General features: G+C 35.6%; 2 protein-coding genes across 3 annotated transcripts in view; one reads left to right on the top strand and one right to left on the bottom strand.

Moving 5' to 3' along the window:
* Positions 1–1,331: 1,331 nt before the first annotated feature.
* Positions 1,332–20,215, bottom strand: ACTR6 (actin related protein 6). The gene is made up of 11 exons (XM_019732202.3): positions 20,060–20,215; positions 17,408–17,525; positions 16,828–16,896; positions 15,839–15,962; positions 14,569–14,704; positions 14,422–14,478; positions 10,764–10,862; positions 10,595–10,673; positions 5,973–6,144; positions 4,189–4,327; positions 1,332–2,146 (listed from the first exon to the last, which is right to left on the bottom strand). The coding sequence occupies exons 1-11, from the start codon at positions 20,125–20,127 to the stop codon at positions 2,017–2,019; spliced, it is 1,191 nt and encodes a 396-aa protein (XP_019587761.3). The 5' UTR covers positions 20,128–20,215; the 3' UTR covers positions 1,332–2,016.
* Positions 20,216–24,519: 4,304 nt separating this feature from the next.
* Positions 24,520–26,145, top strand: part of BLTP3B (bridge-like lipid transfer protein family member 3B) — a 77,138-nt gene continuing 75,512 nt past the window's right edge. The window contains exon 1 of one of the 2 annotated variants that reach the window (XM_019732111.3): positions 24,520–24,870. In XM_019732111.3, the coding sequence (XP_019587670.3) occupies positions 24,827–24,870 (44 nt within the window). In that variant the 5' untranslated portion in view covers positions 24,520–24,826. The remainder of the gene's footprint in view (positions 24,871–26,145) is intronic. The other variant, XM_019732112.3, reaches the window with a different exon arrangement.

The following is a 26,145-nucleotide window of genomic DNA, read 5'->3' on the forward strand; positions in this document are numbered from 1 at the left end:
AATGGGCTGCTGTGAGCAGTCAGAAGTTGGTGTGAGCTGCCACAGGCTGCAGCAGGCAAGAGTTGCCATAAGCTGCTGTGTGCGGCCGACCAACGACTAGCGATCCACTGCCTCAGTGGGGGGGGGCGCAAGGCTCATAATACCAGCATGGGCCAGGGAGCTGTGTCCTACTCAACTAGACTGAGAAACAACGGCTTGAACCGGAGTGGGGGTGTGGGGGAGGCGGCAGAAACGGGGGGGGGGGGGGGGGGAGAGAAATGCATGAGAGCTTTGATGCTAGAGATAAAGGATTGGGGGTCAATGTTCATTAATTTCAGAAATGAATTTTTAGTGTCTCAAAAATGAGCACTATGAAACCTACACTGTGTAGAGAAATTACAGTTTACTGTAGTAAGGAAGTGAACATACACCCATTGTTGTCAGCAAAACATAACAGAAGACCTCGGGCCGGGGCATGGTTGGGGAATGCAGCTTTGAAGAATGCCCCAGCTCCTCACAGGGAAAACACCCTGGTTGGTGTGACAGTATTCTGTCTGTCCAGGATGAGGTCCTGGCCAAGTCAAGGAAAGTCCTTTAAATGGGGGTTTATCTTTTGACCTCCAACCACATCACCTTGAAATTCTAGCACTATTATACTGTATGGTTGCAAAACGCTACCAGCATCTTTTTGCTACACTGCCCACAGATTATATGCTAGTAATAGGAATTACAGAAATACAATCAATTGCAACTCTGTAATAACCAGCCTACGTTTAAGAAGGACCAATCAGGCCCTAACCCAAATAATTAACCAAATAATGATTGTAGTAGACAGCTCCTTCACCCTGCCCAGCATCTTTCTCTCTTCACCTTGATTTCCTTTTGGGAAACTACCTTTTTTCACCCTAGGCTATCTTAGTAGACTGTCAAAGTCCCCAGAGCCATGGGGCAGGCACATAATCCTAACTGGGGTAAGGAGACTGGTAGGAATTTGATTCATGAGCACAGTAACGTAAGATAAAAAATACAGAAGCTGAGGTATTTTGATGGCAGTGCTCTGTAAGGATTGTTTCTCAATTTCTATAACTTACATTCCTAAGATTATCTGGTTTTTATTCTTCCTAAGGTCCAGTTTTCTCTCAGATTTTTATGAGCTGTCCTCGGTCCTGCTGATAAATTTTGTTTGGCTTGGGATAGCCCCAATGAGTTTCTACTGTTTGCAATCAAAGAAGCCTACTTAATCTATCCATTAAGATCACTGACAGCTATTTCCTTAAATTGGAAAACTATAGCCTTTAACATCTCAAAATGCTTACTGTGGATTATATAAAAGAGTTTTTAAAACTAAACACTGACATTTGTATGAAGAGTTTTTAAACAACCTCAAGTTAACTCCAAATTTCTTTTTAACCCAAAAATTGGTACAGTATTTTTATGAGTGAAATAATACATTTCTGCCAACATAGTAATGAACAAAAAGGCTTTAGTCTCTACCCTTTCAAACTTATTCTGAATAAAAAATAAACATTTAAACACCCACAAGATTAGTCTTCCCAACTTTTGTATATACAAATAAAAATGAAAACTTCAAAATAAAATACTTAATTCTAAGAGAGAAAGAAATCCTAACAACCTGAAAACACTTTGGCCAATTCCTAATTATAGTCACACAAAACTATTTTCTAGGAAAATTGACCAGTGAGACAGTTAAGTTTCTGCTTTCAGCTATGAAGAATTAAACTTAAAACGCATTCAACCTTTCATCTTCTAATGAAAGAAAACCTGCTCTCAAAAACAGTATAAGCATTGTTATGGGAGTCTAGGTCTTAAACGCAAATATGGGCTGAGTTACAGTTTACTTAATAACCTAGCTTAGAAACCTTTGAAAATTACCCATGGAGCGAGCAAAGTATTTACATAAGTTAAGACTTTATCTTAAGATGAAAGGTAACACAGACCCTGAACCTCCTTTAAAAAGAACACTGAAATTAAACCTTTGTCACAACTAGCCAAAAAATGTTCATTCAGAAATGTTTCTTAAATATCAAATTTCTCTTCACAGACGCTATGTCCATTTTCTTCATAGTCTTCTCTTGTTACCACCATATCTTCAAAATCGTCATTCTCTGATATCAATTTTCCACCTTCCCAGGCGTAAGTAATAGGGCTAAAAATAAAGGTAAAATAAATGAACCCAGATGGTTTTATGGAACTGAAACATTAATTAGTAACTAAAGTATGGCAATCTCTACCCAACCTGATTTAACAGAAAATCATTTGAAGTATGAAAATAAGCATAAACTTCATAGAAGTAAAGCAAACTCAGAAAGAACTTTGGTCACAACTACAAGGAAGTGTTCTTTGGATTTTTTCCTAGTGCCCTGGATTTATGGACCTTCTACTTTTAATAAATACAAGAATACAAGCAAAAGACCAAAAATGCCTAAAACAAAAAATGTCGTCATAACCAAGTCCAACTTCTATGTGTGGCAGAGCTATGTCATCTCATTAATTTACACAGCAATTCATGAAACAGCTATTATAACTCCCATTTTATAGATTTGGAAAATGAGGTTCAGAGAGATTAAATCTGGAACTAGCATTTAACCTGGACTGTTTTCACACAGTCTGTGCTTTGCTGCTGTACTTTGTTGCCTTTAATAAACGAGACATTTAGAAAACAGTGCATGATAAAGAGTTACATGGTAGGACATGGACAATAAGTATAATTAGAGCACATTAAACATTTACTTTGGTTTTATCTACAAGCGGTTTATACTTTGTGTTATGACTCAATTCTATTTCTACTGTTCCTCTATCTGCAATTCAGTTTTAAATCTGAAAAATGATTTAAAAAGTTAATACATGTTTTGTATTTATTGAATTTCTAACCTTAGGTGGGGGGAGTGTGTGTGTGTGTGTGTGTATACACACACACACGAGCACTAGATGTGCAATAAAGATTTTGTGAATAAATGAAGAATAAAACTATTTCTGTGGATCCCTTGGCCTGTAACATCTGCACGATTTACATTTAAAATGTAGGATAAAAATCCAATATGCTTCATACTCTAGAGTATATGAACATCAATGCTGCTAAAAATTATTTTAATATCTAATGGTTAGTATTTTATCTGATAGCCATAAAACTAAGTAATAGGGCCTTCTATTAACTGCTATAGATTTTGAAAAACTCTATTTTAGCTTTAAAACACAACTCTAAGAGTCAGATATGTAGGGTTTCATATGCAATTCTGCCACTTAAGACTTGGGAGGAGGGCATATTTAGACACATATTTGGTAAGAGCTCCTGCCTCAAGGTAAAGAGAACTGGATTTTAGTATGGTCACTGCTGTTAACTCACTGTAAGGCCTTTGCCAACTCATGGGCCCTTGTTTCTTTATTTACAAAGTATGAACGTTGAACAGGATAACCTGTAAGCCTTTTTTACAGCTCTGAATTAGGTTGGTGCAAAAGTAATTGCGGTTTTTGAAATTATTTTTAAACTTTTAAACCGCAATTACTTTTGCACCAACCTACCTTAATTTTTTTTTTTTACCACTAAAGTGGAAATAATGATATCTGCTTTTTCTAATAAGATGGAGGGGTAACACACTTTTAAATTTAAGAAAGATTTGTTAAGTGTAAAAGTTAGTTAAAATATTTTAAATTATTTTAAAACATTCCAAAACAACTTAGGAATTGACATAACTTAATCTTTTTTTTTTTCTTTTCAAATTTTTATAAGAGTTTATTTGAGCCAAAACTGATGACAATTGCCAGGAAGCAAGATCTCAAATGCTGACATAATTTACCTTAATGGTTCAATTCTTAAATTTCTATACTGGATAGAAACTCTCAAGAAATGATACATCTCAGATAACTCAAGTAGATAATAACCTAATTGCTTTGCCTGTAAAAATCTCTTAGGAATGAGGACTGACTGACTATAGGGAAGTGATCCTACGTCAACCGAATGCCCATTATGTACAAACCACTATGGTTGGCACTTCCCATACTTCATCCCATTTCACCCACTGAAATGTAAGGTCTGTCAGTTCAATTTCTGAGAAAAGGAAAATGAGGATTCCAAAGGTGAAATAAACTTGCCAACGTAGTAGAACCAGGTTTTAAACTCAAGTCTGCCTACAGACCACATTATCTATGACACGACTTCCACGTTTTGTTTCTATATAAGCCAACACTTACTTTTCAGGCAGCACAACAGAAACATCATAATCTGTTGGAGTGAGACATCGAACTTCTGAGTAAACCCGATCCCTAAATCCTGGGAAAAGGGAATTTCCTCCTGTCAAAACAATGTTCTTAAAAAAATGCGGCTGCATTTCTTTAAAAGAGAAAAAAGGAGAAAGGGAAGAAGAAAAAAGGCATTAGAAAATCTGTTTACTTATCTTTCTGGAATGATAAGGATGAGCACTTAGATAAAAGCAATTAGGGATTATACCGTGCTTCCCCGAAAATAAGACCAGGTCTCATATTAATTTTTGCTCCAAAAGATGCATTAGGGCGTATTTTCAGGGGATGTCTTATTTTTTCATGTACAACAATCTACATTTATTCAAATACAGTCATGTCATCTTCTTCTGGACCATCGTCATAACTGTGTCCGTCTGGCTAATGATCTTAACTGGGGCTTATTTTCGGGGTACGTCTTATTTTCGGGGAAACAGTAGTCATTGGCTCGGAAACTATATAATTTTTCATAACCATATAAATTATAATTTCTAAGATTATGTAATAAAATTATAGTTTAGACAGACACATTAAACAGAAATATGACCTCACAGATCTTTAAAAGAAAGGCAAAAGGGGTTGAACTACTCACTACTTATATTACACATGTAAGCTGTACATAAATGAATAACATCCTAGTAGCCGCCATTTAGTCATTATAATTGTTCTTCCCTGAAATGGACGGGGTCTTTATATAGGCTGAGATTCTGAAGTAGTGTAAAAATAAAAAGGAGGTCCTTCATGACTTTTTAACTTGGGAGTCCAAATTTCCATGTTATCTCACTGAGACAGATATTTATGTAAGCACTATGCAATATTTACATTTACTAGGGATAAATACTCATAATCTATAATAATATTTAAAGAAAATGTTCTATACTTATTAGTTACATGAGGGCAAACATTAAGTGCCATATGGTTAGCCAGTATTAAAAGCCTACTAAGCACCACAGGGAAATTTATTAGTACAATAATTAGGTACTGGCCATCCCACATAATGCTTCTGTTCACAAAACAAGAAACAAGTTCCCTTATATAGACATTGAGTGTCATGACATTAAGGCAGTTTAGGACAATATGTTATATACCCCACGACTGTAAAATGTGAAATTAGTATGAAATATTAATATTAAAATAGTTGTGAAATAATTATATTAGGGTGATAGCATTATGTGACTTTCTTTTTCATTCTTTTTTTTCAATAGGAGGATATTTCACGTGCTACATTTTTTCCAACGCCTAGACTGTCCCTTATTAACTAGGAAGACACTGAACATAATTTAGTTAAATGGTTCAGGAGAACCTAGACATCACTGGGAAGAGCCATACTTTAATCTCATTAAAATTATCTTCCTATAGATGAATCCAAATACAAGAGAAAGAACAAATGAATCCCATCAACAGCTAAAAACCACTAAATTGCTAAGTATAAATTTCTATTCTGTGAAAATTTGTTAAATTAAAACTTTTTCTAAAATGGATATGGCAATTTAATACTCATGGAGAGATGAATTTATTCAAGTTTTAAGTGGACCACAATGACCTCCTATATCAAATTTATAATCTAGGACCAATAAAGTAAGAATTATTCAAGTACATTATTGGATCTGGAAATCTCCACAAATAAAAGACTTGCCATTTGCTGAAATTATTTAAAAGAAACAGATGACTTCTCTAGGGTTCAGAGAGCTTATGATATTTTAAAACTACCATTACTACTCAATATTTTACCTATGTACCTTCAGGTAAGTTCTGAATTGAATAGACAATAGCTTCTGGAATTCCCATTTCTTGAATGCCTATATCAGAAGGATTAAAGAGGATTTCTGGAACAGCAAATCTCTCATTGGCCAGACGAAGAATTTGTTCCCCAGATTTATATTTTCCACTTAACACCATCTCTTCTCTTGGCTTAAAGAAAAATAAGATAAAATGTTTAAGCTACATTATCTAGCTCACATAACTGATAACATTTAGTAATATGTAATACTAATATATTAACCATGTTCTTGGAAGTTTCGCGATGCTCAGTTAGAAAAAAATGTGGCCTTCTCTCCTGTTGCCTAAACTATTAAAATAAATAATTACTGACTCTAATATACTATTCCCCTGGAGATAATAATATACGACTCCCCTGGAGATAATCTGGCCTCATTCCACACATTTTAACACAGAAAGGAGAACTGAGGAGTGGGAACTTCATAATCTACCTGTAACAGTAGACTGATTCCAGATGCAATCTCTACTTGAAAATTGATTTCTAAATGATTTAGGCATTGGGCATTATCACTGAAATTCTTTTTTTTTTTCTTGCTAACCCACCCATCTGTGAGCGACATTCCTGATGGGGCCAGAAAAAATAATAATCTGCAGCATCCTACATCATTAAAATAATGATCTCTCTCAATTTTACTAAGAATCATCAGCTCTTCTAGATTCAGTTATAGACACTCACTTCATTTGACTCATATCATGCAATTTTCCTCCCATATCAGAGTATATCCCAATCCTTCATATAAGTATAAAAAATACTTAAAATGTATGAAAAGAAATATTAGTAACTTATTAAAGAGTAATGTATATGAAAATTACTACAGATTCTTTAATATAATCAGTCATCTCCTCTCTGTTCAGATTTCAGCCTCCTCAGAGAGGCTTTTTCTGACTCCCAAATAAAGGTCCCTCCATTCCTCTCTACTATCACCCTGTATTATCCTTCATAGTCTATATTGTATGCCACCACATATCCATTACGTAGCATAGCATAGTACTGGTACACAGTAAGTATTCAATAAGCTCTTGAACAATGGCATGTAAGCCAACGATGTTTTTGCTATCATTTGGAAATTCCATGCTCGAAACTTTATTTTTAAATAAAAATATTCTAAAAATTAAACAATATTCACAATACTTTAGGAAGAACTATGAATCACTTTTAACTCAATTAAACTATTATTACACTAGCAAAGAATATTATTCCTTCACAGATAAAATATTCTTTCTCAGGTAGAATGAAAAATATTTCCTATAATTTTATAAATTCATTGAAAAGTGATACTGGCTTGAGTTGAAAGGACAGAACTCATTTTGTCAACACTCAAAATAACCTGAGACAAATGCAGACTTGGAGGTCAGTTGCCAAAAATTAGAGGTTATCTAGTCCACGGCTCTGATTTTATAGAAGAGGATCATGCAACTTACCAAAGATCAAATATCTAACTAAGGAAAAGAGCTAGATCTAGATATCCTTATTGAATGTTAGCTCTAAAGCAGGGGTGTCCAAACTGCCGCCTGCGGGCCAACTGTGGCCCGCAATCCATTTTTAATTGGCCTGCAGCAAATTCCAAAAATATATTTAGCTTACTTAAATAAACCAGGTGAGGCAATACGTACTTCACCTTGAGTGAGTGGCCTGGCTGTTTGTGTATTTTACTGTATATGGCCCTTGGTAAAAAACGTTGAAGAAAGTTTGGACACCCCTGCTCTAAAGCCATTAACTGTTAATACGTAACCTGGAACTACAAATAGTTGGCTTTTAAGAGTGCAATTCCAAAAAGGTTTTTGTTTTAGACAGAGAAAAATGATGGAATTTATAAGGGCTTCTGGGAGTTGCTATTTTGGTCAATGTAGGCCATGGGTATTACGCAGCCGTCATAAATTTCATTCTGATACCATGAAAGAAAAGGATCAGTTTAAATTACAATGGCTCTGCAAAACGTGGTAGTCATTAATCATGAAGGCTATATTCTCAATTCAGGTCAGTCAAGTGCATTATACTTTATATTTTCTGATAAGAGATAAAACGAGAATTTCTATGCATTGTAATCAGTGACAATATTATAGACCTTACTGTTATTGTTACTATCATCATTAGAAAATCAAGTTTGTAACTTTTCCCTAGGTATTTAAAAATATTCTTGGACAAACTATCAAGGTCCAAATGTTAACAATATTTGACGTATAAAAGCTCTCAAACAAATATAATTATTTTTCATTGTATATATTGTTTTTCTAATTTCATAAATATTTATCAGCCGTTATCAAAGTTATGTTATTAGGCAACAATGAAAACAAGTTAATCACGCATTAAATTCAAAATAATACATCTTAGGAGTAATCTTAACATGAACAAAATATAACTTTCTAAATTTTAAAAATTATTAAAATATGCGTGATTTAACATGCATTATGAATAAAGTATAAATGTTAACATTAATTGACAACGAAAGGTTAAACCATTATTTCTGGAATAGACATTCGATGTAACATTCCATCATCTGGCAAAAGTCCAGTCCAACTGACTCTGTCCACTCAACTGATATGAAAGTGTACAAGTAACAAGAAGTCTATACTGCGTTAAAGAAGCACCGTCCACAAGAAGATTCTGATCACAAGACCAAAGGCCAATAAAAGAAATGCAAACAAAGTAATGTGGCTTCTGTCTTTTTTCTCCAAAGACAATGAGTAAAACAATGACCAAGCGGAATAACCACACCTATACGCAGGCTCAGTAGATAAGGTGCAGGTTTGAAAAAACAAGGCTTATGATTTGGCAAGGAGGAAACTGGCAGTTTAGTCGATAATGTCCAATAACCTGACAGGTTGTCATTTTCAGGGTAGGAGAGAACTACATTTTAAAAAAGAGAAAGATTTCCTAACCCAGTTGACAGTCCAACCATCTAAAGGTGACTTTTTCTTTTTTTAAGACTAAGCCTAAGTTTTCAAACTCAGGCACTAAGTACTTCCAGGGACAGGAACTGAGAACATGAATACTGATTGTTCTTCAAGTGGCCAGCTGATTCCAACGACCAGTCAGGCTTGGAGAAATTGGGAATCACTAGACTTTACTCAGGGTCCACCCCTATAGAAATATGGGTTACTTTACATCCACCATTAACTCCACAGAGCGCTATAAACCGGCCTTCAGGTATTTTACCTCACTGGAGTGTTTTAATCAGCCATAATATATAAGGATGATCAAATGTGCTTAATGAGAAAGCAGTTTGACGTCCATCTGTTTGGAGCAGTTTTCCTTGTCGTATAAAGACAAAAACACATTCTATAACCTATGTAGGACTTGGGCTTCAAGTTTCCCTAATTTATGTCCTCCAGGCAACCTAATCCCATAATCTGTCCCAATTCCCTCCTCTAAAAGACAGCCCCGGTACTTCCACAGGGATCTATTTCTAAGGACACTGCAGGATGATTTCAATTTTATAAGACATCGGGTAGCCTACTCTGAATTCCGATTTGTATTTCACCTCAATAATCTGGCCAAAATTTTTTTTTTCACATTTCAGGCATACAAAGCAGTATAATTATATAAAACCCACGTCATCTATCAACCAGTTTAATGCAGCTTTACAGATAAAGTAACACTCCCCTTTTAAAATTGGTGTTATCATTCATATATATATATAATTTTATACTGTTATTTCATACTTATAGTCTTATATACTTATATGTATTTCATACATACATATATTCCTAAACATAATTTATTCTACATAGCCTGAAACTGTACATATCCTTTTAAAACTTGCTTTTAAACATTATTATGTTTTAAATGTTTTAGACAGAAACATGTTTCTGAGACTTATCCATGGTGACCACATAGCTCTACTTCATTTTCACTACTGCTTATTTTATAATATGAATATACAAGTTTATTTATTCTTCTTCCATTAGTGGATATTTAGGCTCTTCCCAATTTTTTCACTCTTTTAAAGTATACTGCAATGAAAATTAACATAAATGTCTCCTTGTGCAAATATACTTCCATTTCTTACCAAAGATTTTTAACGTTCTCATCAAGCCAGTAACTAGAAGGGCAAATTTCACATTTATCTAAACACAGAACTGATAGTTTACCTGAGCTGATCAAACATAAGGAGAAATTATTTTGACATCCAAGATAAAATACTTCTCAACATTTTGAAAGTGCATTGGATGTTGCCCTTTGCAACTAGAATCTGATCATATCAGACCAACCATGGGTACAATTCGGCCCCAGGTCAGCTGTATCAGTAATATTCACAACAGGCAAATAACCAACTTCTAACTGAATTTAAACTAATTCTTAAGTAAACAGCAAAGGGTTAACCGTAACATAGGTAATAATACTGTTTATCTCCAGATCTGTCCATGTGCTATCATTTGACTAATAGTTCTTTTTCTAAATAACTTTAGGGAGATACTTGTATTTATTAATCATTTATGCACTTGTGCCTGGAGAAATGGCCACCTGGAGGGCAGTAGTCAATACTGTAACTCTGTAAAACCGCCAATCCCAGCTGCATGCTTTTCAAATCGGACTGAAGTGGTCACTTGAAGAAATACCATTGAGGATTTTTCTAATTACCTTACAAAAGCCCTTTTTAATTGTACTAAAGTCAGGCAAAACATAATCTATCATTACTGTATTTTCTTCTCCTTTTAACCTGAAAAACAAAATAGAGACATGAAATACTTTAACGTGTAACATTATCCAAGAATCAACTTCCCAATTCTTAGATTACCATTATACATACTTGGCAATATCCATATCTCTATAAAAATCCTGAGACACATAGCATACGTCTTCTTTTACTTGATTAATCACGTGTGTTTCATCCATAACATGTAGCTGCCTAAAGAGAAATAAAAGTTATAACATTTAAAATGGAAAAATTTAAATGTAACTTACAATTATCATTGAAAACATTTTTTCTGGAATTAAATTTTTGGGTAACTAATTTTTTTAAATGAATTCTTGAATGTGTAAAATATTTGTAACTTTATGGAATGTTCATGTCCATTATCTTATGTAATCTACACATTATCCCTCTGAGGGCAAGTATTAGTTTAGTTTGCAGGAGGAAATTGAAAACAGAGGTCTTAAGTGGTAAGGTTTTTCCAATTAAGGAGCAAAGTTTTTCCTCTAACCATTCTGAATAGAATCTTGCCTTAACTCTTTGCTCTTTCTTTTCTGATTATATAAGTATTAAGAGTCAGCACACAGTACCTGGCACAAAGTAGATGCTTAACAAATATTTGATGAGTGAATCAAAGAAAACACAAACTTAATGTAAAGATTTTTAAAAAACAAACAAAAATGTGAGGTTATTTCCTTTGAATATTTTTCTCTGCACTTAGATTATGTACGTGTTTTTACGTTTCAGACTAAACATTATCTCATGAACATTTTCTTATGCTATTACATAGTCTTTAAAAATGACTCTTTACTGCCCTGTAATATTCAGAGGGGTCTATTAAAATATATTTATCAATATTCCTAATGTTGGAAGTTTATAATAGGGAGGAAAAATACTTTTGTGTTTATAAACATGGACTTTGGAGTCAGAGACTGAGGTTTAATTGCGACTTAGCCAACTTACTTTACCTCTTTGGAACTCAGTATCTTCAATCTCTAAAATCACAGTAAGATCACCGACTTAACATAACTATAATAAGCACATGATTCTAATCATACATTTAAAGTGTTTAGCATAGTCCCTGTACTCAATAAATAAAAAACATTATTATTGCTTCTTTTTTCTTTTGTTATAACATCTTCATATATACCATATTCCACTTTCTATTAGGTGCACAATAGTGCCAATAAGAAGAAAAATGCTAATTAAACTATGACAGTTCTAAGTTACCAATGATTGGAAGATTCATCACAATTTCAGATGTTAAAATGTAAAAAAAGTACAACTCAGAATCAATGAAATATAGGTGTTTGTATCTATATCTCTGGTTATCTCATTATTTATTCATACTCTAGGACACAGAATATGAAATATCTTTAGTCTTTTGGTATACTGCCAAATCATTTACCAGAAAAGTTTTTTCAAGTTATGCTTTGATCAGCAGCAAATAAGAGTGTCCATATCACAAATCTACAACGTCATCTTTTGAAAAAAATTCTATTAATCTGGATTGTAAAAAATGGTATTTTAATTTGCATTTCTTTACTAAGTGCCATGAGAAAGAGGAATTCTTACGTTTTGTTAATTCATGTATCCCAACCTGCTAAACAAATGCTTAATATTTGAATTGAATCTAATTACTATAGATGTTTAACATTTTTTATGTCCTAGAATTACCCATATTTGTTCTTTGACTGCATGTAACTCTCTAATGATTATCTTTGCCACTGACCATTTGTTTTCTGAGAATTATCTAACCATTTTATACCAGGGTAGTTTCTAATAAATTATTTTTTCAAGTTTATGTTTACTTTAGTGTTGTTTACAAAGGCTTTTGACATACATAAGGTTTAAATTTTTTATGTACTTAAGCATAAAGGCTGGCAAAATCTATCTTGTTGGCAGTCAGTCGTTTTTCCAGACTAACAAGGAACAAAAGGGAAGTTAGAGTGATGGTAATATTCTGCTTGAATTGTGTCCTGGTTACTTGGGTATATATTCACTGAGTTGTACACTCAAAGACTGTCAATTTTTCTGTACATATATATGTATATATATATACACACACACACATATAATGTTTTACTTCAATAAAACTTTATTTTTTAACATGTTGTATATAGGAAAAATATATCCTTTATTATTTCTGCTATTGTTTTTATGCTTAGCCAACTCAGTTAAATATTTTCTTGTTGTGGTTTTCTTTTTATATGTAAGTCTTAAATTCACTTGAACTTTAGTGTATGAGGCAAAGTAAAATTTTAATTTTTCTACAAAGAGCGAACTTTCCCTGTATTCTTTCCTGAATAATTAACACCCTGCTCATTGGCTTCTGATGCTTTCTTTAGTATATACTGTTATTTTTTTTAACACATAACGTTTGATTCAGGATTAACTGTTCAGTTTCACTGATCAGTGAATCTGCATACAAGTATCACCTTAATTTAATTACTACAATTTAAAAACGTTTTATCATCTACTACAGAAAGTCTCCTTTCACTATTATTCTTTTCCATACATATTTCTAGGTATTCTTTCCAGCTTATTCTCTTCAAGTTCAACTTCAACACCCTTGCTTTTCAAAATATATAAAGTCTTTTCCATTCAGCATGAAGGAATGATTAAATGTACAGGCTCTGGACTCAAACTGCCTGGGTTTTGGTTAATGTCCTCATCTGTCTTAACCTTCCAATTTGCTGCTTCCAATCTAAGAAATATCCAGTACACAGGGCTCTGTATACCATTCTTGCAACTTCCTGAGTCTATAATTATGTCAGAATAAAAAGTTTTTTAAAAACGTACTAGAGCTGGGGGGATGACTCGAGATAATGGGAGTGGGTTTCTTTGGAGATAATGAAAATGTTCTAAAATTGATTGTGGTAATAGATGCATATACTAAAAACCAATGAAACTGTACACTCTAAATGGATGATTTGCACAGTATGTGAATTACATCTCAATAAAACTGATTAAAAAAAAAGTAATGTTATAACTGACAGAAGAAAGAAGGTAAAGGAGGGAGGACAGGCAGAAGTAAATGAAGATTCACTCAGTTTCTCACGTAACACAGAGGGGAGCTAGGAAATATGGACAGTATTATACCGGCCAAAGTTAATTTAGCAAGAAATTAAGATTTAACACGTTGCGTACGGATCACGAGAATCTTCACGAGGGATTTAAACCCTGCCATACGCAACGTGTTAAGAATTCTACTTACGTTTTTAAACACAGAAAATTTAAAATAATAGCATAAATAAAATTTTAGAGGCAGGAAAAAAGTTAGAAGGTGGATAAGTATACTAATTTCTCATTTTAAAATAGTGGACAAATAATATTGGTTATTCTAGAATCAAAAATATCAATATATTATTAAGGTTTATAGAAATTAAAAAATAAAGATAAAGTTCAAATAGTATATTGCCATAAGAAATGGAAAGAGAAGGCAGACATTTATTTTCCTTTTAGATCCTTATTTCCTTACACACATTTTTAATTTGCACTACAATTCACATGTACAACATTTATAATTTTATAATACTATTAATATATTAACTCCCTAGAATTTGGAAATTTCTTTTTGGTAGACACTACCATTTTATTTCTAAACACCTTTTCAATTTGAATATCATTTGGGTTTATATGTGCTATGTAGCTTTATGAGTAGTAACAGAATTACCACCTAAAGTTACAATTAAAGATGCGAAAAAATTTAAATTGCTTGAAAAAGTTCATTGCCAGCACCATATACTCCGAAAGAATCACAGCTAAGTATTACCTGTAAGATATGATCTCCTTTAGATGATTGGTTAAGAGTTTTCCTCCCACATTTATCCTAAAAATGGAGAATGGAAATTTGGTTCAGTTTATTACACATTTTCCAGTTTTATCCTAAGAAAAAACATGAAAATTAAACGCAACTCACCGAATAATTGCTTCTTTTTTCTTTTTACTTCTACAATAAGGAACTATATGTGTAAAGGAATATCCACTATCTACAATGATACAGCATAATTCGGAAGGATTATCTCGAAAATATCTATGTGCACTGAGAGCCCCAGCTATTAAAAAAAAAGATAAAGAAAAAAATTAAATGAAAGTATATTTAATTTACAGCAATAAAGGTAGCAAACTAAGGCAAGCGCAACAAAACTTTATAAGAAAAATGTTAATTATACGCATATGCATAATTCTGTCAAGTTCTTGGCAGTACTTAAACTTTAAAACGTCGCTGTTGTGGTAAATATAAATTTGTGCTCAAATTTTTAAGGTAAATATTAATTTCATAGCTTATAATTATTTTAACAGCAGATAATTTTATTGAGTATTTATTACATGCTGGGCACTATTCTAAACTCCATGAGTATGTGTGCTTTAATCCTCAGAACAATCCCATTTTACAGAAACTGAAGCACAGAGAAGTTAAAGAATGTGCCCAAAACCACACAATTAGAAAGTAACAGAGCCAGGATTCAAATTTAGGCAGTGTGACTCTAGGTCAGGGCTTCTCAACCTTATAATTATTGACATTTTGGGCCAGATAATTCCTTCTTTTTGGGCTTGCCTGTGCATCGTAAGATGTTTAGCAGCATGTATGTCCTCTACCCACTAGATGACAGTAGCACCCTTACAACTGTGACAACCAAAAACGTCTCCAGACATTGCCAAAAGTCCCCCCAGGAGCAAAACCACCCTTGGTTGAGAACACTGTTCTAGGATTGTGCTCTTAACTATTGCAATACATTGTTGCTCATATAGACTTAAATTCCTCAAGCTAAATATCTGAATACTTTCATTGTACAGCCATGTAATGTAATTCTAACCTTTAATAAACTTACTTCTGAATGATACTTACAGATTCTTTTTCTTGCTGTTGGCAGCCTGAACTATTAACATTATTTCAATAAATAATAACAATAGCGAACACATCAGTCACAGAAAAGAACTACCTCAGAAACAATAATGCTTAAGAGATTAGAAATATGTGGTTAGTAACTTCATTAGGGAGAAATATCATATTAGTAAAAAGATAAAGTGAGAGAAATCTCTAAGGGTTCATCTAGTTTTAAATTCCATGTTTTATTTCCTTCAACTCTAAAAGAATGTCACCCAATATTCTTGGATTTTAACTGTTTCTTTATCCTATTCATATCCATAGTCACATAACTCAATTTCAATCAAAACTTTTAACTCACCATTCACTCTTAATACTGCTTGGAACTGGTATTCTTCAAATAAGATTTCATTCATTGACTCTTGAATTGAAGTGAAATTAAAATATGGTTCTGTGATAATAATATTAGTATCTAAAAAATCAACCTATGAGAAAAAAATCCCACAAGTTTTATAACTTTGTGATTATAATTATGAACACTTGTTTTACGTACATAAACAAACTTATTTAACTCTCAGAATAATCCAATCACAACAGGAGACAGGTCTGATGATACCCATTTTACAGGTAAGCAAACTGAAGGACAGAAGAACTGAGTAAGTTACCAAAATTCATAAAACTAGTTAGTAACATAGCTAGGATTTGAACCCTGGGGTCTGGTTACAGAATTCATGCAGTTTAACTATTATTCAATTTTAACTCTCTTAATGGTAGCATTAATAAAATGGTACTATCAAATTGTTTAAAGATAATTATGCAAAAGTAATGAATGATATAACTACAAGCATTGGGGCTGTTGTCATTTCGTTTTTAAAAGTTAAAAGGCAAGAAGCTTGAGGATATTTAATGTTTACATAATTCTCTCTCACACATTAAGAAGCATTAAAATTTGCACATTCTCTCAGTATATCTAAAATCACACAACAGACATTGAAGTACAAACATATTATAATATTCATACATTCAGATATGCAGGCAAAAATATTTTATTCTGAAAATAAAAATGAGACATTGAATTGTTCTAATAATAGAAATCTGAAGTAAAAGTTTAATCTTGAATTACATACAGACTATCTTTTCTCAATCCCAAATTTCACTTCAAAATGGAAATTCTATTCACTTGGATTTATTTAGTATTTTGAAAATCACAGCTAAGCTCAGTATATGAAGTGACGTAAATACATACCTGAAACATATTTAGAAGTTTATCACTCTTAAAATGTAACTTCTAATTTTTCATTTGAATAAAACATGGAAATAGAAATTTGAATACATACTCCAATTTGTTACCTGATACATTTCTTTTCCAAAAAGGTAATCCCAAACTTGTCTTTGAACATCCCAATTTACCAAGTAACCCTAAAACAAGTTGTTACAAATTTAGTTATTAAAAGTATTTGAACAATTTAAAAAAATCATGTTAATATATCCTAAATCACTGACTCTGTCTCTTTATGGTAACTTTCACCAGTCTAATGCTATTTGAATTTCAAACCAATTGTTTTCTTCCTTTTAAAAGTTCAAAGAATTACAAATTAACAACAACCAAAATGTCAAAGGAACAAAAGACACCAGTATGGGGAGATGCCTCTCTATATTTATTTTCTTTAATGTATTTATCTCATTTAGCTTTAACACAAACAAGTAAAATTCAGTACTCATACCCACAATCAGTAACTAAATCATGGTCATTTATTTTTAACAAGACAATGTCAAGTTTTGGTTTTAATAAGATCTTATTTAAAATTTAAAATAACCTTTTCTTAAAGATCTACAAATATTTCCATACATACAAAATCTTATACATAAATTTTAAAATTATCTTTAAATTTAGGTCTATAATGCTAGAAATGATACGTAATTGAATTACCTTCTGAAAAGGAAGGATGTAAAAGAGTCCAGAAGGGTCCTTTATTTCATCAATCTGGTTAGCAGTAAAAGTTTTAAGACGTGCTGTTTTTGACCTGAACTGACAGTTAGGAATAACCCTAGAAACAAAGAAACAAACAATACAAAAAATAACATAACTAACTACTTAGTTGCTAAAAATATGTTTACTTAACTACCACCTTGGATGCCAAAAAATATCCAAAACCAGTGTTTCTCATTCTGTCTTCAAATAATTTTTAAAAAGCCTTTTTTTTTTTTTAAAGGTTCTAGTATGCACGAGGTTCTATACTAGACCCTTTATCTTTCTCAAATAATCTTCAAGAAATCTTTACAGGTGGGTATTGGTTCTGCCACCACACAGATTAGAGTGGAACTTAGATAAAGTTTCTGGTCTTTCTAGCTTTAATTTGGAAATTCTTTTTTTAAAGATCTTTGTTAAAATATAGCTAACAGACAATATTATATTAGTTACAGGTATACACCATAGTTATTCAACATTTATATACCTAATGAAATGATCACCATGATAAATCCAGCAACCATTTGACACCATACCATGCTATCACAATATTATTGACTATATTCCCTACGCTGTATATTACATCTCCATGACTTACTTATTTTATACCTGGAAATTTGAACCTCTTATTTCCTTTTACCCTTCCCCTCCTTTTTAAATTTTTCAATTACAGTTGACATTCATTATTTTATATTAATTTCAGGTGTACAACATAGTGGTTTGACCAATTCAGAAATTCTTAATACCATTCTGGTAAAAAAAAAAAAAAATCACAAGTTCAAAATTCTGGCCATAAAATTAAGTTTCCATTAAGTCAAAGATTTGCAATCAGCAAGATGCTATAGGATACAGAAGTAGGAAGTAGTTTTAAATATGGTTGCTGTCCACCAAGAACTCACAATCTGTTTAGGAAGACAAACTACAGCTATTATCAATCATACTATACAAGTGTACGTTTGTGGAGAGAGATAGGGTGGGGAGAAAGTATATGGATTTAATAATGTTCAAAACTATTTTGTACATGCTTAATTTACTATGTTGTCATTTTTCCTATGTTTAAATACTCTTTGAGGACATGACTTTAAAAAGTGCATTGTAGTCTCTTATGATTGTATCATAATTTTAAGCAATTTGGTATTCTTTTTTTTTTTTTTTTTTTTTTAAAGATTTTATTGGGGAAGGGGAACAGGACTTTATTGGGGAACAATGGTCAAATTGTTGTCCTTTCAATCTTAGTTGTGGAGGGTTCTGTTCAGCTTCAAGTTGTTGTTCTTTCAGTCTTAGTTGTGGAGGGCGCAGCTCAGCTCCAGGTCCAGTTGCCGTTGCTAGTTGCAGGGGGCACAGCCCACCATCCCTTGCGGGAGTCGAACCGGCAACCTTGTGGTTGAGAGGACGCACTCCAACCAACTGAGCCATCCGGGAGCTCAGCGGCAGCTCAGCTCAAGGTGCCGTGTTCAATTTTTTAGTTGCAGGGGGCGCTGCCCACCATCCCTTGCGGGACTCGAGGAATTGAACTGGCAACCTTGTGGTTGAGAGCCCGTGCTCCATCCAACTGAGCCATCCGGGAGGCAGCTCAGCTCAAGGTGCTGTGTTCAATCTTAGTTGCAGGGAGCAGAGCCCACCATCCCTTGCGGGACTCGAGGAATTGAACTGGCAACCTTGTGGTTGAGAGCCCACTGGCCCATGTGGGAATCGAACCGGCAGCCTTCGGAGTTAGGAGCATGGAGCTCTAACCGCCTGAGCCACCGGGCCGGCCCAATTTGGTATTCTTGATTATTTAGCTTACTTCCTTTTTTTTTCTTTTTGCTACCATACACAATGTTTATAAATAATAGAGAGCTTCCCGTATTTACTCTTACGAAGCAACTTATTTCTTAGGTGACTGATAATAGACCTGCTGTGTCAAAGGATAACAACAATATACATTGATAAATGTTCTCTAGAAGACTAACAATTTACATTCCTAAGCAGTTCGACTGTCCTCTTAAAAAAAGAAGAGAGGAAAGAAAAGGAAAAAGTTCTCTGTGAATGTTAAGAAAAGCGTTTCTTTAAATTTGCTTATTCTTTATGCAAACATCTGTTTTATGAACGCTATTGTAGCATTTCTTTAATTGACTCTATAATCAACCACGTCAGCCAATGAGCACTTCGAAGGGCTTAGGCACAAGAATTCAAAGTCTCCAGCCACTAAGACAGTGGTTTTTACATTTGGCGGAGGGGTGGGTGGTTGGGGGAGGGGAGTGTCAAGGAACCCTCTCAGGATCTGATGAAAGCTATAATCGCATCTCTAACAAAACGTATATACAAACAAAATGTTGTCCACGATTCCTGAGGATTCATTAACTTTGTGTACAGACCTCTTTGTGAGGAACCGCTTCTCTAGATGCCTATTTTCCTGAGCAATTTCCTGTTACAAAACGAAACACACGTGCCACTTCCGGGGCCGCGAACCCCAAAATTAACCCCAACCACCTAGCTCCAACAAGAGCATCCCTTTGGCTTAGGTTGCGACCGCGTGGGGGCGTCTGCAGTTTACTGACGTCCCTAGATGAAGCGTAGATGTGAAACTACTAGGCGTCTATGCCTTATCCTTCGGAGAAAACGAACACTTACGATACATTTTCATGGCTGTAACCGATTTTGGCGTTGTAGGCTCCGTTATCCAGCACTAAGGTCGTCATTTTAGCACGAATCACACCGTCTTAGCGTTCTCTTTCCGACACTTCTGCTCACAATTTTTCCGGCACTCTATGGTTTGCATGGGCGGAGCTTAAGAACGCGCTTCCGGTCTCCCTTAGCAACGGCAGACGCCGGAAGCCAGAGAATGCGCAGCCGCCTGGCCTGTCCGCGAGAGTCGTGCTGTGCTTCCAAGCCTAAGTCGTTTACGTCGTGGTGAGATCCTAGAGTAGTAGTACTCTTTCACCCATTGCGTATTTGTCCTTTACTTCACATAATGACTCGCTCCTGCAACTTTCTTCTAACCTCTGCAGCGAACCTGGGTGTGTGTGTGTGTGTGTGTGTGTGTGTATGTGTGTTCGAAGTATTGGTCAGACAGTGACAATTATGGAGAATAAAGTGCAAATCCAAAGGCAGCATGGTATTGAACATGGGGTCTCTTCAGCCTCATTCCCTGCCATTGCTCATCCTGCTGTAGGATCCCACCACCCTTAATTACAAACATGCTGTTCTGTCAACCGCCTTGCTTTTTTTCCTCACTCTCACACTTTTCCCCTGTCTACTTGTGCTTCAAGACAGAGCTCTGTTATCTTACCTAAAAAGGCTTCTCGACATTTAACACACTTCCTCTCGTTTCCCTTCATAAAATTAGGTGCTCCTGTGTGTTGCTGTAATGTTCTGGGCTCACTCCGGTGTATCGTAATGGTCAAGAGAATGAATTCTGGATTGGAATCCGGACTCTGCTACAAAATGTCTGTGTAATCTTGGGCGATGAAGATGATAGTGATTAATACACAGTCGGCGCTTAATGTGTGTGGGTAAACAGTTCTAAGAGATTTACATGTGTTAAGTAATTTAGTCATTACAATTCGTGAAGTAATTATTACTGAAATCAAAGAGATGGTGGTTAAGAGTACAGGCTCTGAATTCAAACTCCTAGCTCAAATCCTGGATTTGCTACTAGATGGCTGGGACAGGCTAGTTAACCTCTCTATGCTTTAGTTTCCTCATCTGTATAATGGAATGATATTAGTAACACCTCTCTACAGAATTATTTTATAGAGGGTAAATGATGAAAGTCAAGTACCTGGTAGTAGTCATCATCATCTTTTTACATATGATCATTCTCTGTTAATTTGCATAATACGGCAAACTCCTTGAAGTCAGGCACTCTTTTTGTGTCTATAACACTTTGTATCAAAAACAGTCATTGGATGTCCAAAATTATATCCAATTTTAGTCATTCTGTTTTCTCTAATATTAAATCAATAAGATTCCTTACTACAAACATGTAAAGAATATTTTATAAATCTTACATCATGGAACAGCCATCATTTCTATTCATCTCTTTCAAAATACATTCCTTCAATCCCATCTCTCCTTCTGGTCATCATCCCTTTCACATTTAAGTTTCTCTTTTTGCTGTCCTTTACATGCTCCTTTATCAGGATCATTTTTGTTCTTGGCTTCAGCTACCATTAAACACAGATAAATCCTAAAGCAGAATTTCCATTTCCACTGTAACCTGAATGTTTCTACCCAGATATGCTGAGATAATCTTAAAGCAACAAATCCCAAACTGAATTTTCTCTCCAAAACTTCTAATTCTACCTATACTACTTATCTTTATTAGTGATCTGTCCCAAGATCCACACAATGCCCCAAGCTAGAAGAAACCTCAACTACCTTCAGCTCTATCCTTGACTGAATCTCTAGAATCTGTCCTTGTCCTTTCATCTCTATTGATAACTGCTGTATTTCTCACCTGAAAATGCCACTGCTTTCTCAGTGCCCTTCCTGCCTCCATTCTCTTCTCATTATGACCTATCCTCTGTACTGGGCGCCTAATTATTAGCAGATATTTTTCTAAATCAGAAATCTGATCATCCTCCCCAAATACACTTTCCAAAGAAGTCTTTCATGGCTTGACATTGGCTATGAAATAATATGCATACATTTGCAATTTCACTCCCCTTCAACCCATCTCAAAGTGTGTGCTGGTAAATGTTTAACAACCCGATCTCCCGGAAATCAAGCCCTGATTTGTAGTGTTTACCACTGTCTGTGATATAAATACTGCCACAATGGCTGATTTCAAGCTATATTGAAGTTACCAAACACAGAACACAGAGTTGGAAAGAGATGCACACAATAGGTTCTTGTGAGCCAGTATGAGCCAGCTTCCGTTCAGACTGTTCAGTAAAAGTTCTGAGTCTATTCACTTCCTCCTCCCAGGTTTTAGCATAAATAAGCATGTAAGTACTACTTTTCAAATATATATTTTTGGCAATGTGTAATTTTAAAGTAGTTAAAAATATGGTTTTGCTATAAATACATGACGAACATGTGCAACATATTTGTCATATTGAGTGAATTGCTTTATACCCTATCTTGTTGGCTCTTACATTAATATGAGTTCATAAATCTTTGATGAATACTTATTATATATTTGTATGACAGTCATGTTTTTAACTTTTTGAAAATTTGATAATTAAATGCAATTAACAAAAACATAAATTAATTTTAAATACTGAATTTATGGTGGTTTTGTGACATTATGTGTTCTCTCAATCCAGGGAGTAAAATTAATGTTACTACCATGTATTTTTTCAATGAAAATATACTATAACTACACTAACCTGTGGGATTCGTTGATACTTACTACTTTGAAAAGGAATCCACATTTTGTTCTAGCCACAACATTAGGCCACTTGCTATTTAGAAACCATGAACTTTTGACACTTCTGTCCTTTTTCATAACTGTGTTTCACCTGGCTGACACATTCTTTTCTGCCTAGTGAATTAATAATGATAGCTACCATTTTATTGTATTTGGAACTCTCTAAGTACTTTATCTTGATTAGCTTGGTTAATTCTCACAACAACCTTATGAAGGTAAATAGCACAAGGCTCCAGAGGTTCTTTTCCTGTGATCACACAGGAAAAAATAATCACATTCTTTCCTATGATCACATACCTAACTATCTACAGGGCTAGGTTTCACGTCCAAGTCTTTAGTTTCAGGGCCAGTTCTTTTAACACATTAAGCTGACATTTGCATCATTGAAATAATATCTCCCCTATAAGTCTATCTCTGACTTAACCAGATAGAATCACTCCCTCCTCTGTGTTCTCATAGCACTTTGTTCCTGTTTTTAATTATGTTAATGATAATAATAGCATTTATTAAGAGCTTGACATATGCTAGACATTCACTTTATATGCACAGTCTCATTTAATTCTCACAACATTCTGAGTTAGATACCATTACTCCAACAGTCATTATGTAGAGAGGCTGAGATTAAATAAATTGCCCAAGTTTACACAGCTACAAAGTGTCTGAACTAGTATTTGAAGCAGAGTCTAATGGCAGAGCTCAAGGTCTTAGCACTAGCAATTTACCTTCTGTGCTAGGCTGTTCACTCTTTGATGGCAGAAACATTTGTTTGTTTTTGTTTAGGCAACCCTAGTTATTTGAATAGTGTCTAGTTTATAGTACATGATAAATATTAAATGAGTGAATAGTCAATTCCGTTCTCTTCAAAAAGGGCCAGTTTGTTGCACTATGTGTAAACTACCCCCTCTACCCAACACATACACACACATCTTCTTGATACATTTCTCAGAAGTAGTATAATTTCTTTTCCTCTTTTAGACATCACTGGGTGATCATTTTCACCTCTGAAAAATGTTGGTTTGGGGCTGGGTGGGGTGAAGGTGCGGAGCTGTAATAGTTCCCCCTGCTATTTCAAAAACTTCCTTTTAATAGAAATTTTTGAGTGAAATTTTACATCCTTATTTCGTTAGGTACAACAACCTAGTGAGGAGGAAAAGGTTGATATTATTAACCTACTTTATAGATGATTAAACTGAGGCTAAAAGTAAGGAAATTATTTTCTCCAGATTAACACAGCTAGAAAAATACTAGAGCCATGACTTGAATTTAGGTCTTCTAATCCCCAGGTCCTATATTCCATTAGGGCATATTGTCAACTTTTACTTCCCTTAGGATTGAAATCACCAGAGGAAGCATTATATAGCATTTAGCCAGGGGAAAGCAGAATATCTTAGCAAAGGAGAAGAAACTGCAGCAAGAATATGAAGAAAGCTGAGTAGATAAAGAGAGCAAAGAAAGCAGTTAAGTTTGTGGAAGAAATTCTGAGGAAATAAAACAGTAGGATGTGAAAGGAGACTCAGTGAAGGAGGCAGGAACAAGTCCACGGGTGGGGAGGGAGGACTAAAGCCCAAGAAGTTTTTGGGATTGGGAGTGAAAGCGCCCAACAGCGTCTGGGCAAAGGAGGACACCGCCAAAGGACTGAATGAGGATGGAGGACGCATAACTTCCGCGTTTGCCGGAAGCCTGCGTTGCTCCGCCCCTCGCGCGCTCGCCCCGCCCCGAGCACGCCCGCCCTGAGCTCGCCCCGCCTCCAGGCCGTATCGCTCCTGCCCTCCCCCAGGTCTCTTAGGTGATGCTGCAGCCAAGATGGCGCTGGCGGCGGCTGTGGCTGCTTGAGCGATATGTTCCGGCTCCTCGGCGGCAGCGGCGGCGCCTGTGGCCTCAGCCGAGGCGTCGGGTCTCTCCTGGACGTGAGCGCTCGGGCGCCTCTCCTCCGGCCGGGTTAACCCGGACAAAAAGGAGACGGCCCCAAAGAGAAGAGTTAGTGAGTAACGGAGAGAGAGCGCGGTGCCTCACGCCCCGACACCATGGCTGGGCTCATCAAAAAACAGATCCTGAAACACCTCTCCAGGTCAGTGACAGCCTCGGGCGTGGGGGCCAGCCCACCTCCGCCGTAGTCGGCACCCGAGGCAGCGTGCGGCCTCCGGGACGGCGGAGATTGGCAGCCGTGCGAGAGGCGACCCTTGGATTCCCTGCTCCAGTCGGGGCAGGGGTCGCGCGGCCCCGGATCTCCCGCCAGTGGTTGGCCTCAGGAGACAGCCCCTGGACGGCTTCTCCCCGGCCTGCTCATGGAGGAGCGTGGAGGGCGGCCGGCGGAGACAGCGGGCTCGGATCGTCCCCGACGCAGCGTCCGGGGTCGTCCGGGGAGCCCCTCTTGAGCGGTGCTGCGCGGAGGCTGGAGACGGCCAGGCGGCACCCAAGTGCCTGGGTTCTGTGGTCGGATGAACCTGAGCTCTGTGCTCGCCTCCTCTCGGAGCCGAGCGGTTCCGTTAACCGAGGGCGTCTGGCGCAGTGTGGACTCCTAGGGCTGAGGCTTGTCTTAGTGAAATGTTAACCTTGTTATTGTTCTGAATTCACCCCACCTTGCCGTTCCCGCTCTGATGCATTAGAGGGTGTGCCTGTTTGCACGGTTAAGATTTGTTTTAGGTAAATAACCAGAGTTCCCAGCTCTGGCAGTTTCTTTCTTGAGTCGTTTAAGCCCCAGGTCGTTCTTAGAACACAGTTTTTTGTTTGTTTGTTTGTTTTTGCTTTTTTAATCTGAGACCCATAAAGTCAGGGAGTCAACATCTTTGGTGGTAAACCCTGGAGTTGTCATTCTTTCCATTTCATAATGCGGTTTTAGTCAGAAACATGACTCAGTAAAGCTGGCAGTTTGTTGCTCCTGGCTTCTCCATATTTGTCTCAGACACGGGCTAAATGTAGGATCTTGTTTCCAAGTTGTTAACAGTGAATCCAAAGCGCTTGGTTATGACCCTTTTCTTTGTTATTTGTGAGTTGATGATTAGTTTTTAACTAATTTTAGGAAAAGCCTTGGGTGTAGTATACTTGTAAAAACAATTCTTGATTCTGCAGATCGTTGTATATACCACAGATTCTATATTGGGGAACAAAATCAATATTTCTCTGATTCAGCAAGTATTTTCCACACTTAATTGAACAAGACATAATATTGAATAAGACATAACAGTTTTTCAACGTAACAAATTATAGCGGCATTTATGAATATACGTTTTTTAGTATCACTAATTGGAAAGTTTTTTTAAAATTGTACATATGGTCCATATGAATAACTTATTTTGGAAGAAGGTTTTATCTTCATTTTTAATGTATTATTTAGGTAAGATCT

The sequence above is a fragment of the Rhinolophus sinicus genome, chromosome 1 (genome assembly GCF_057876585.1).
Source record: "Rhinolophus sinicus isolate RSI-liver-muscle chromosome 1, RSI-T2T, whole genome shotgun sequence".
Classification (NCBI taxonomy): domain Eukaryota; kingdom Metazoa; phylum Chordata; class Mammalia; order Chiroptera; family Rhinolophidae; genus Rhinolophus; species Rhinolophus sinicus.

What these genes read in the sequence shown, in the direction of transcription:
- ACTR6 (XM_019732202.3), bottom strand. Translation starts at nt 20,127, where the DNA reads ATGACGACCTTAGTGCTGGATAACGGAGCCTACAACGCCAAAATCGGT. An exon ending in ACATCCTTCCTTTTCAGAAG is followed by an intron (nt 16,897 to 17,407) that starts GTAATTCAATTA and finishes AACTTGTTTTAG; the next exon opens with GGTTACTTGGTAAATTGGGA. An exon ending in AAGGAGATCATATCTTACAG is followed by an intron (nt 10,863 to 14,421) that starts GTAATACTTAGC and finishes ATTTCTCTTTAG; the next exon opens with GCAGCTACATGTTATGGATG.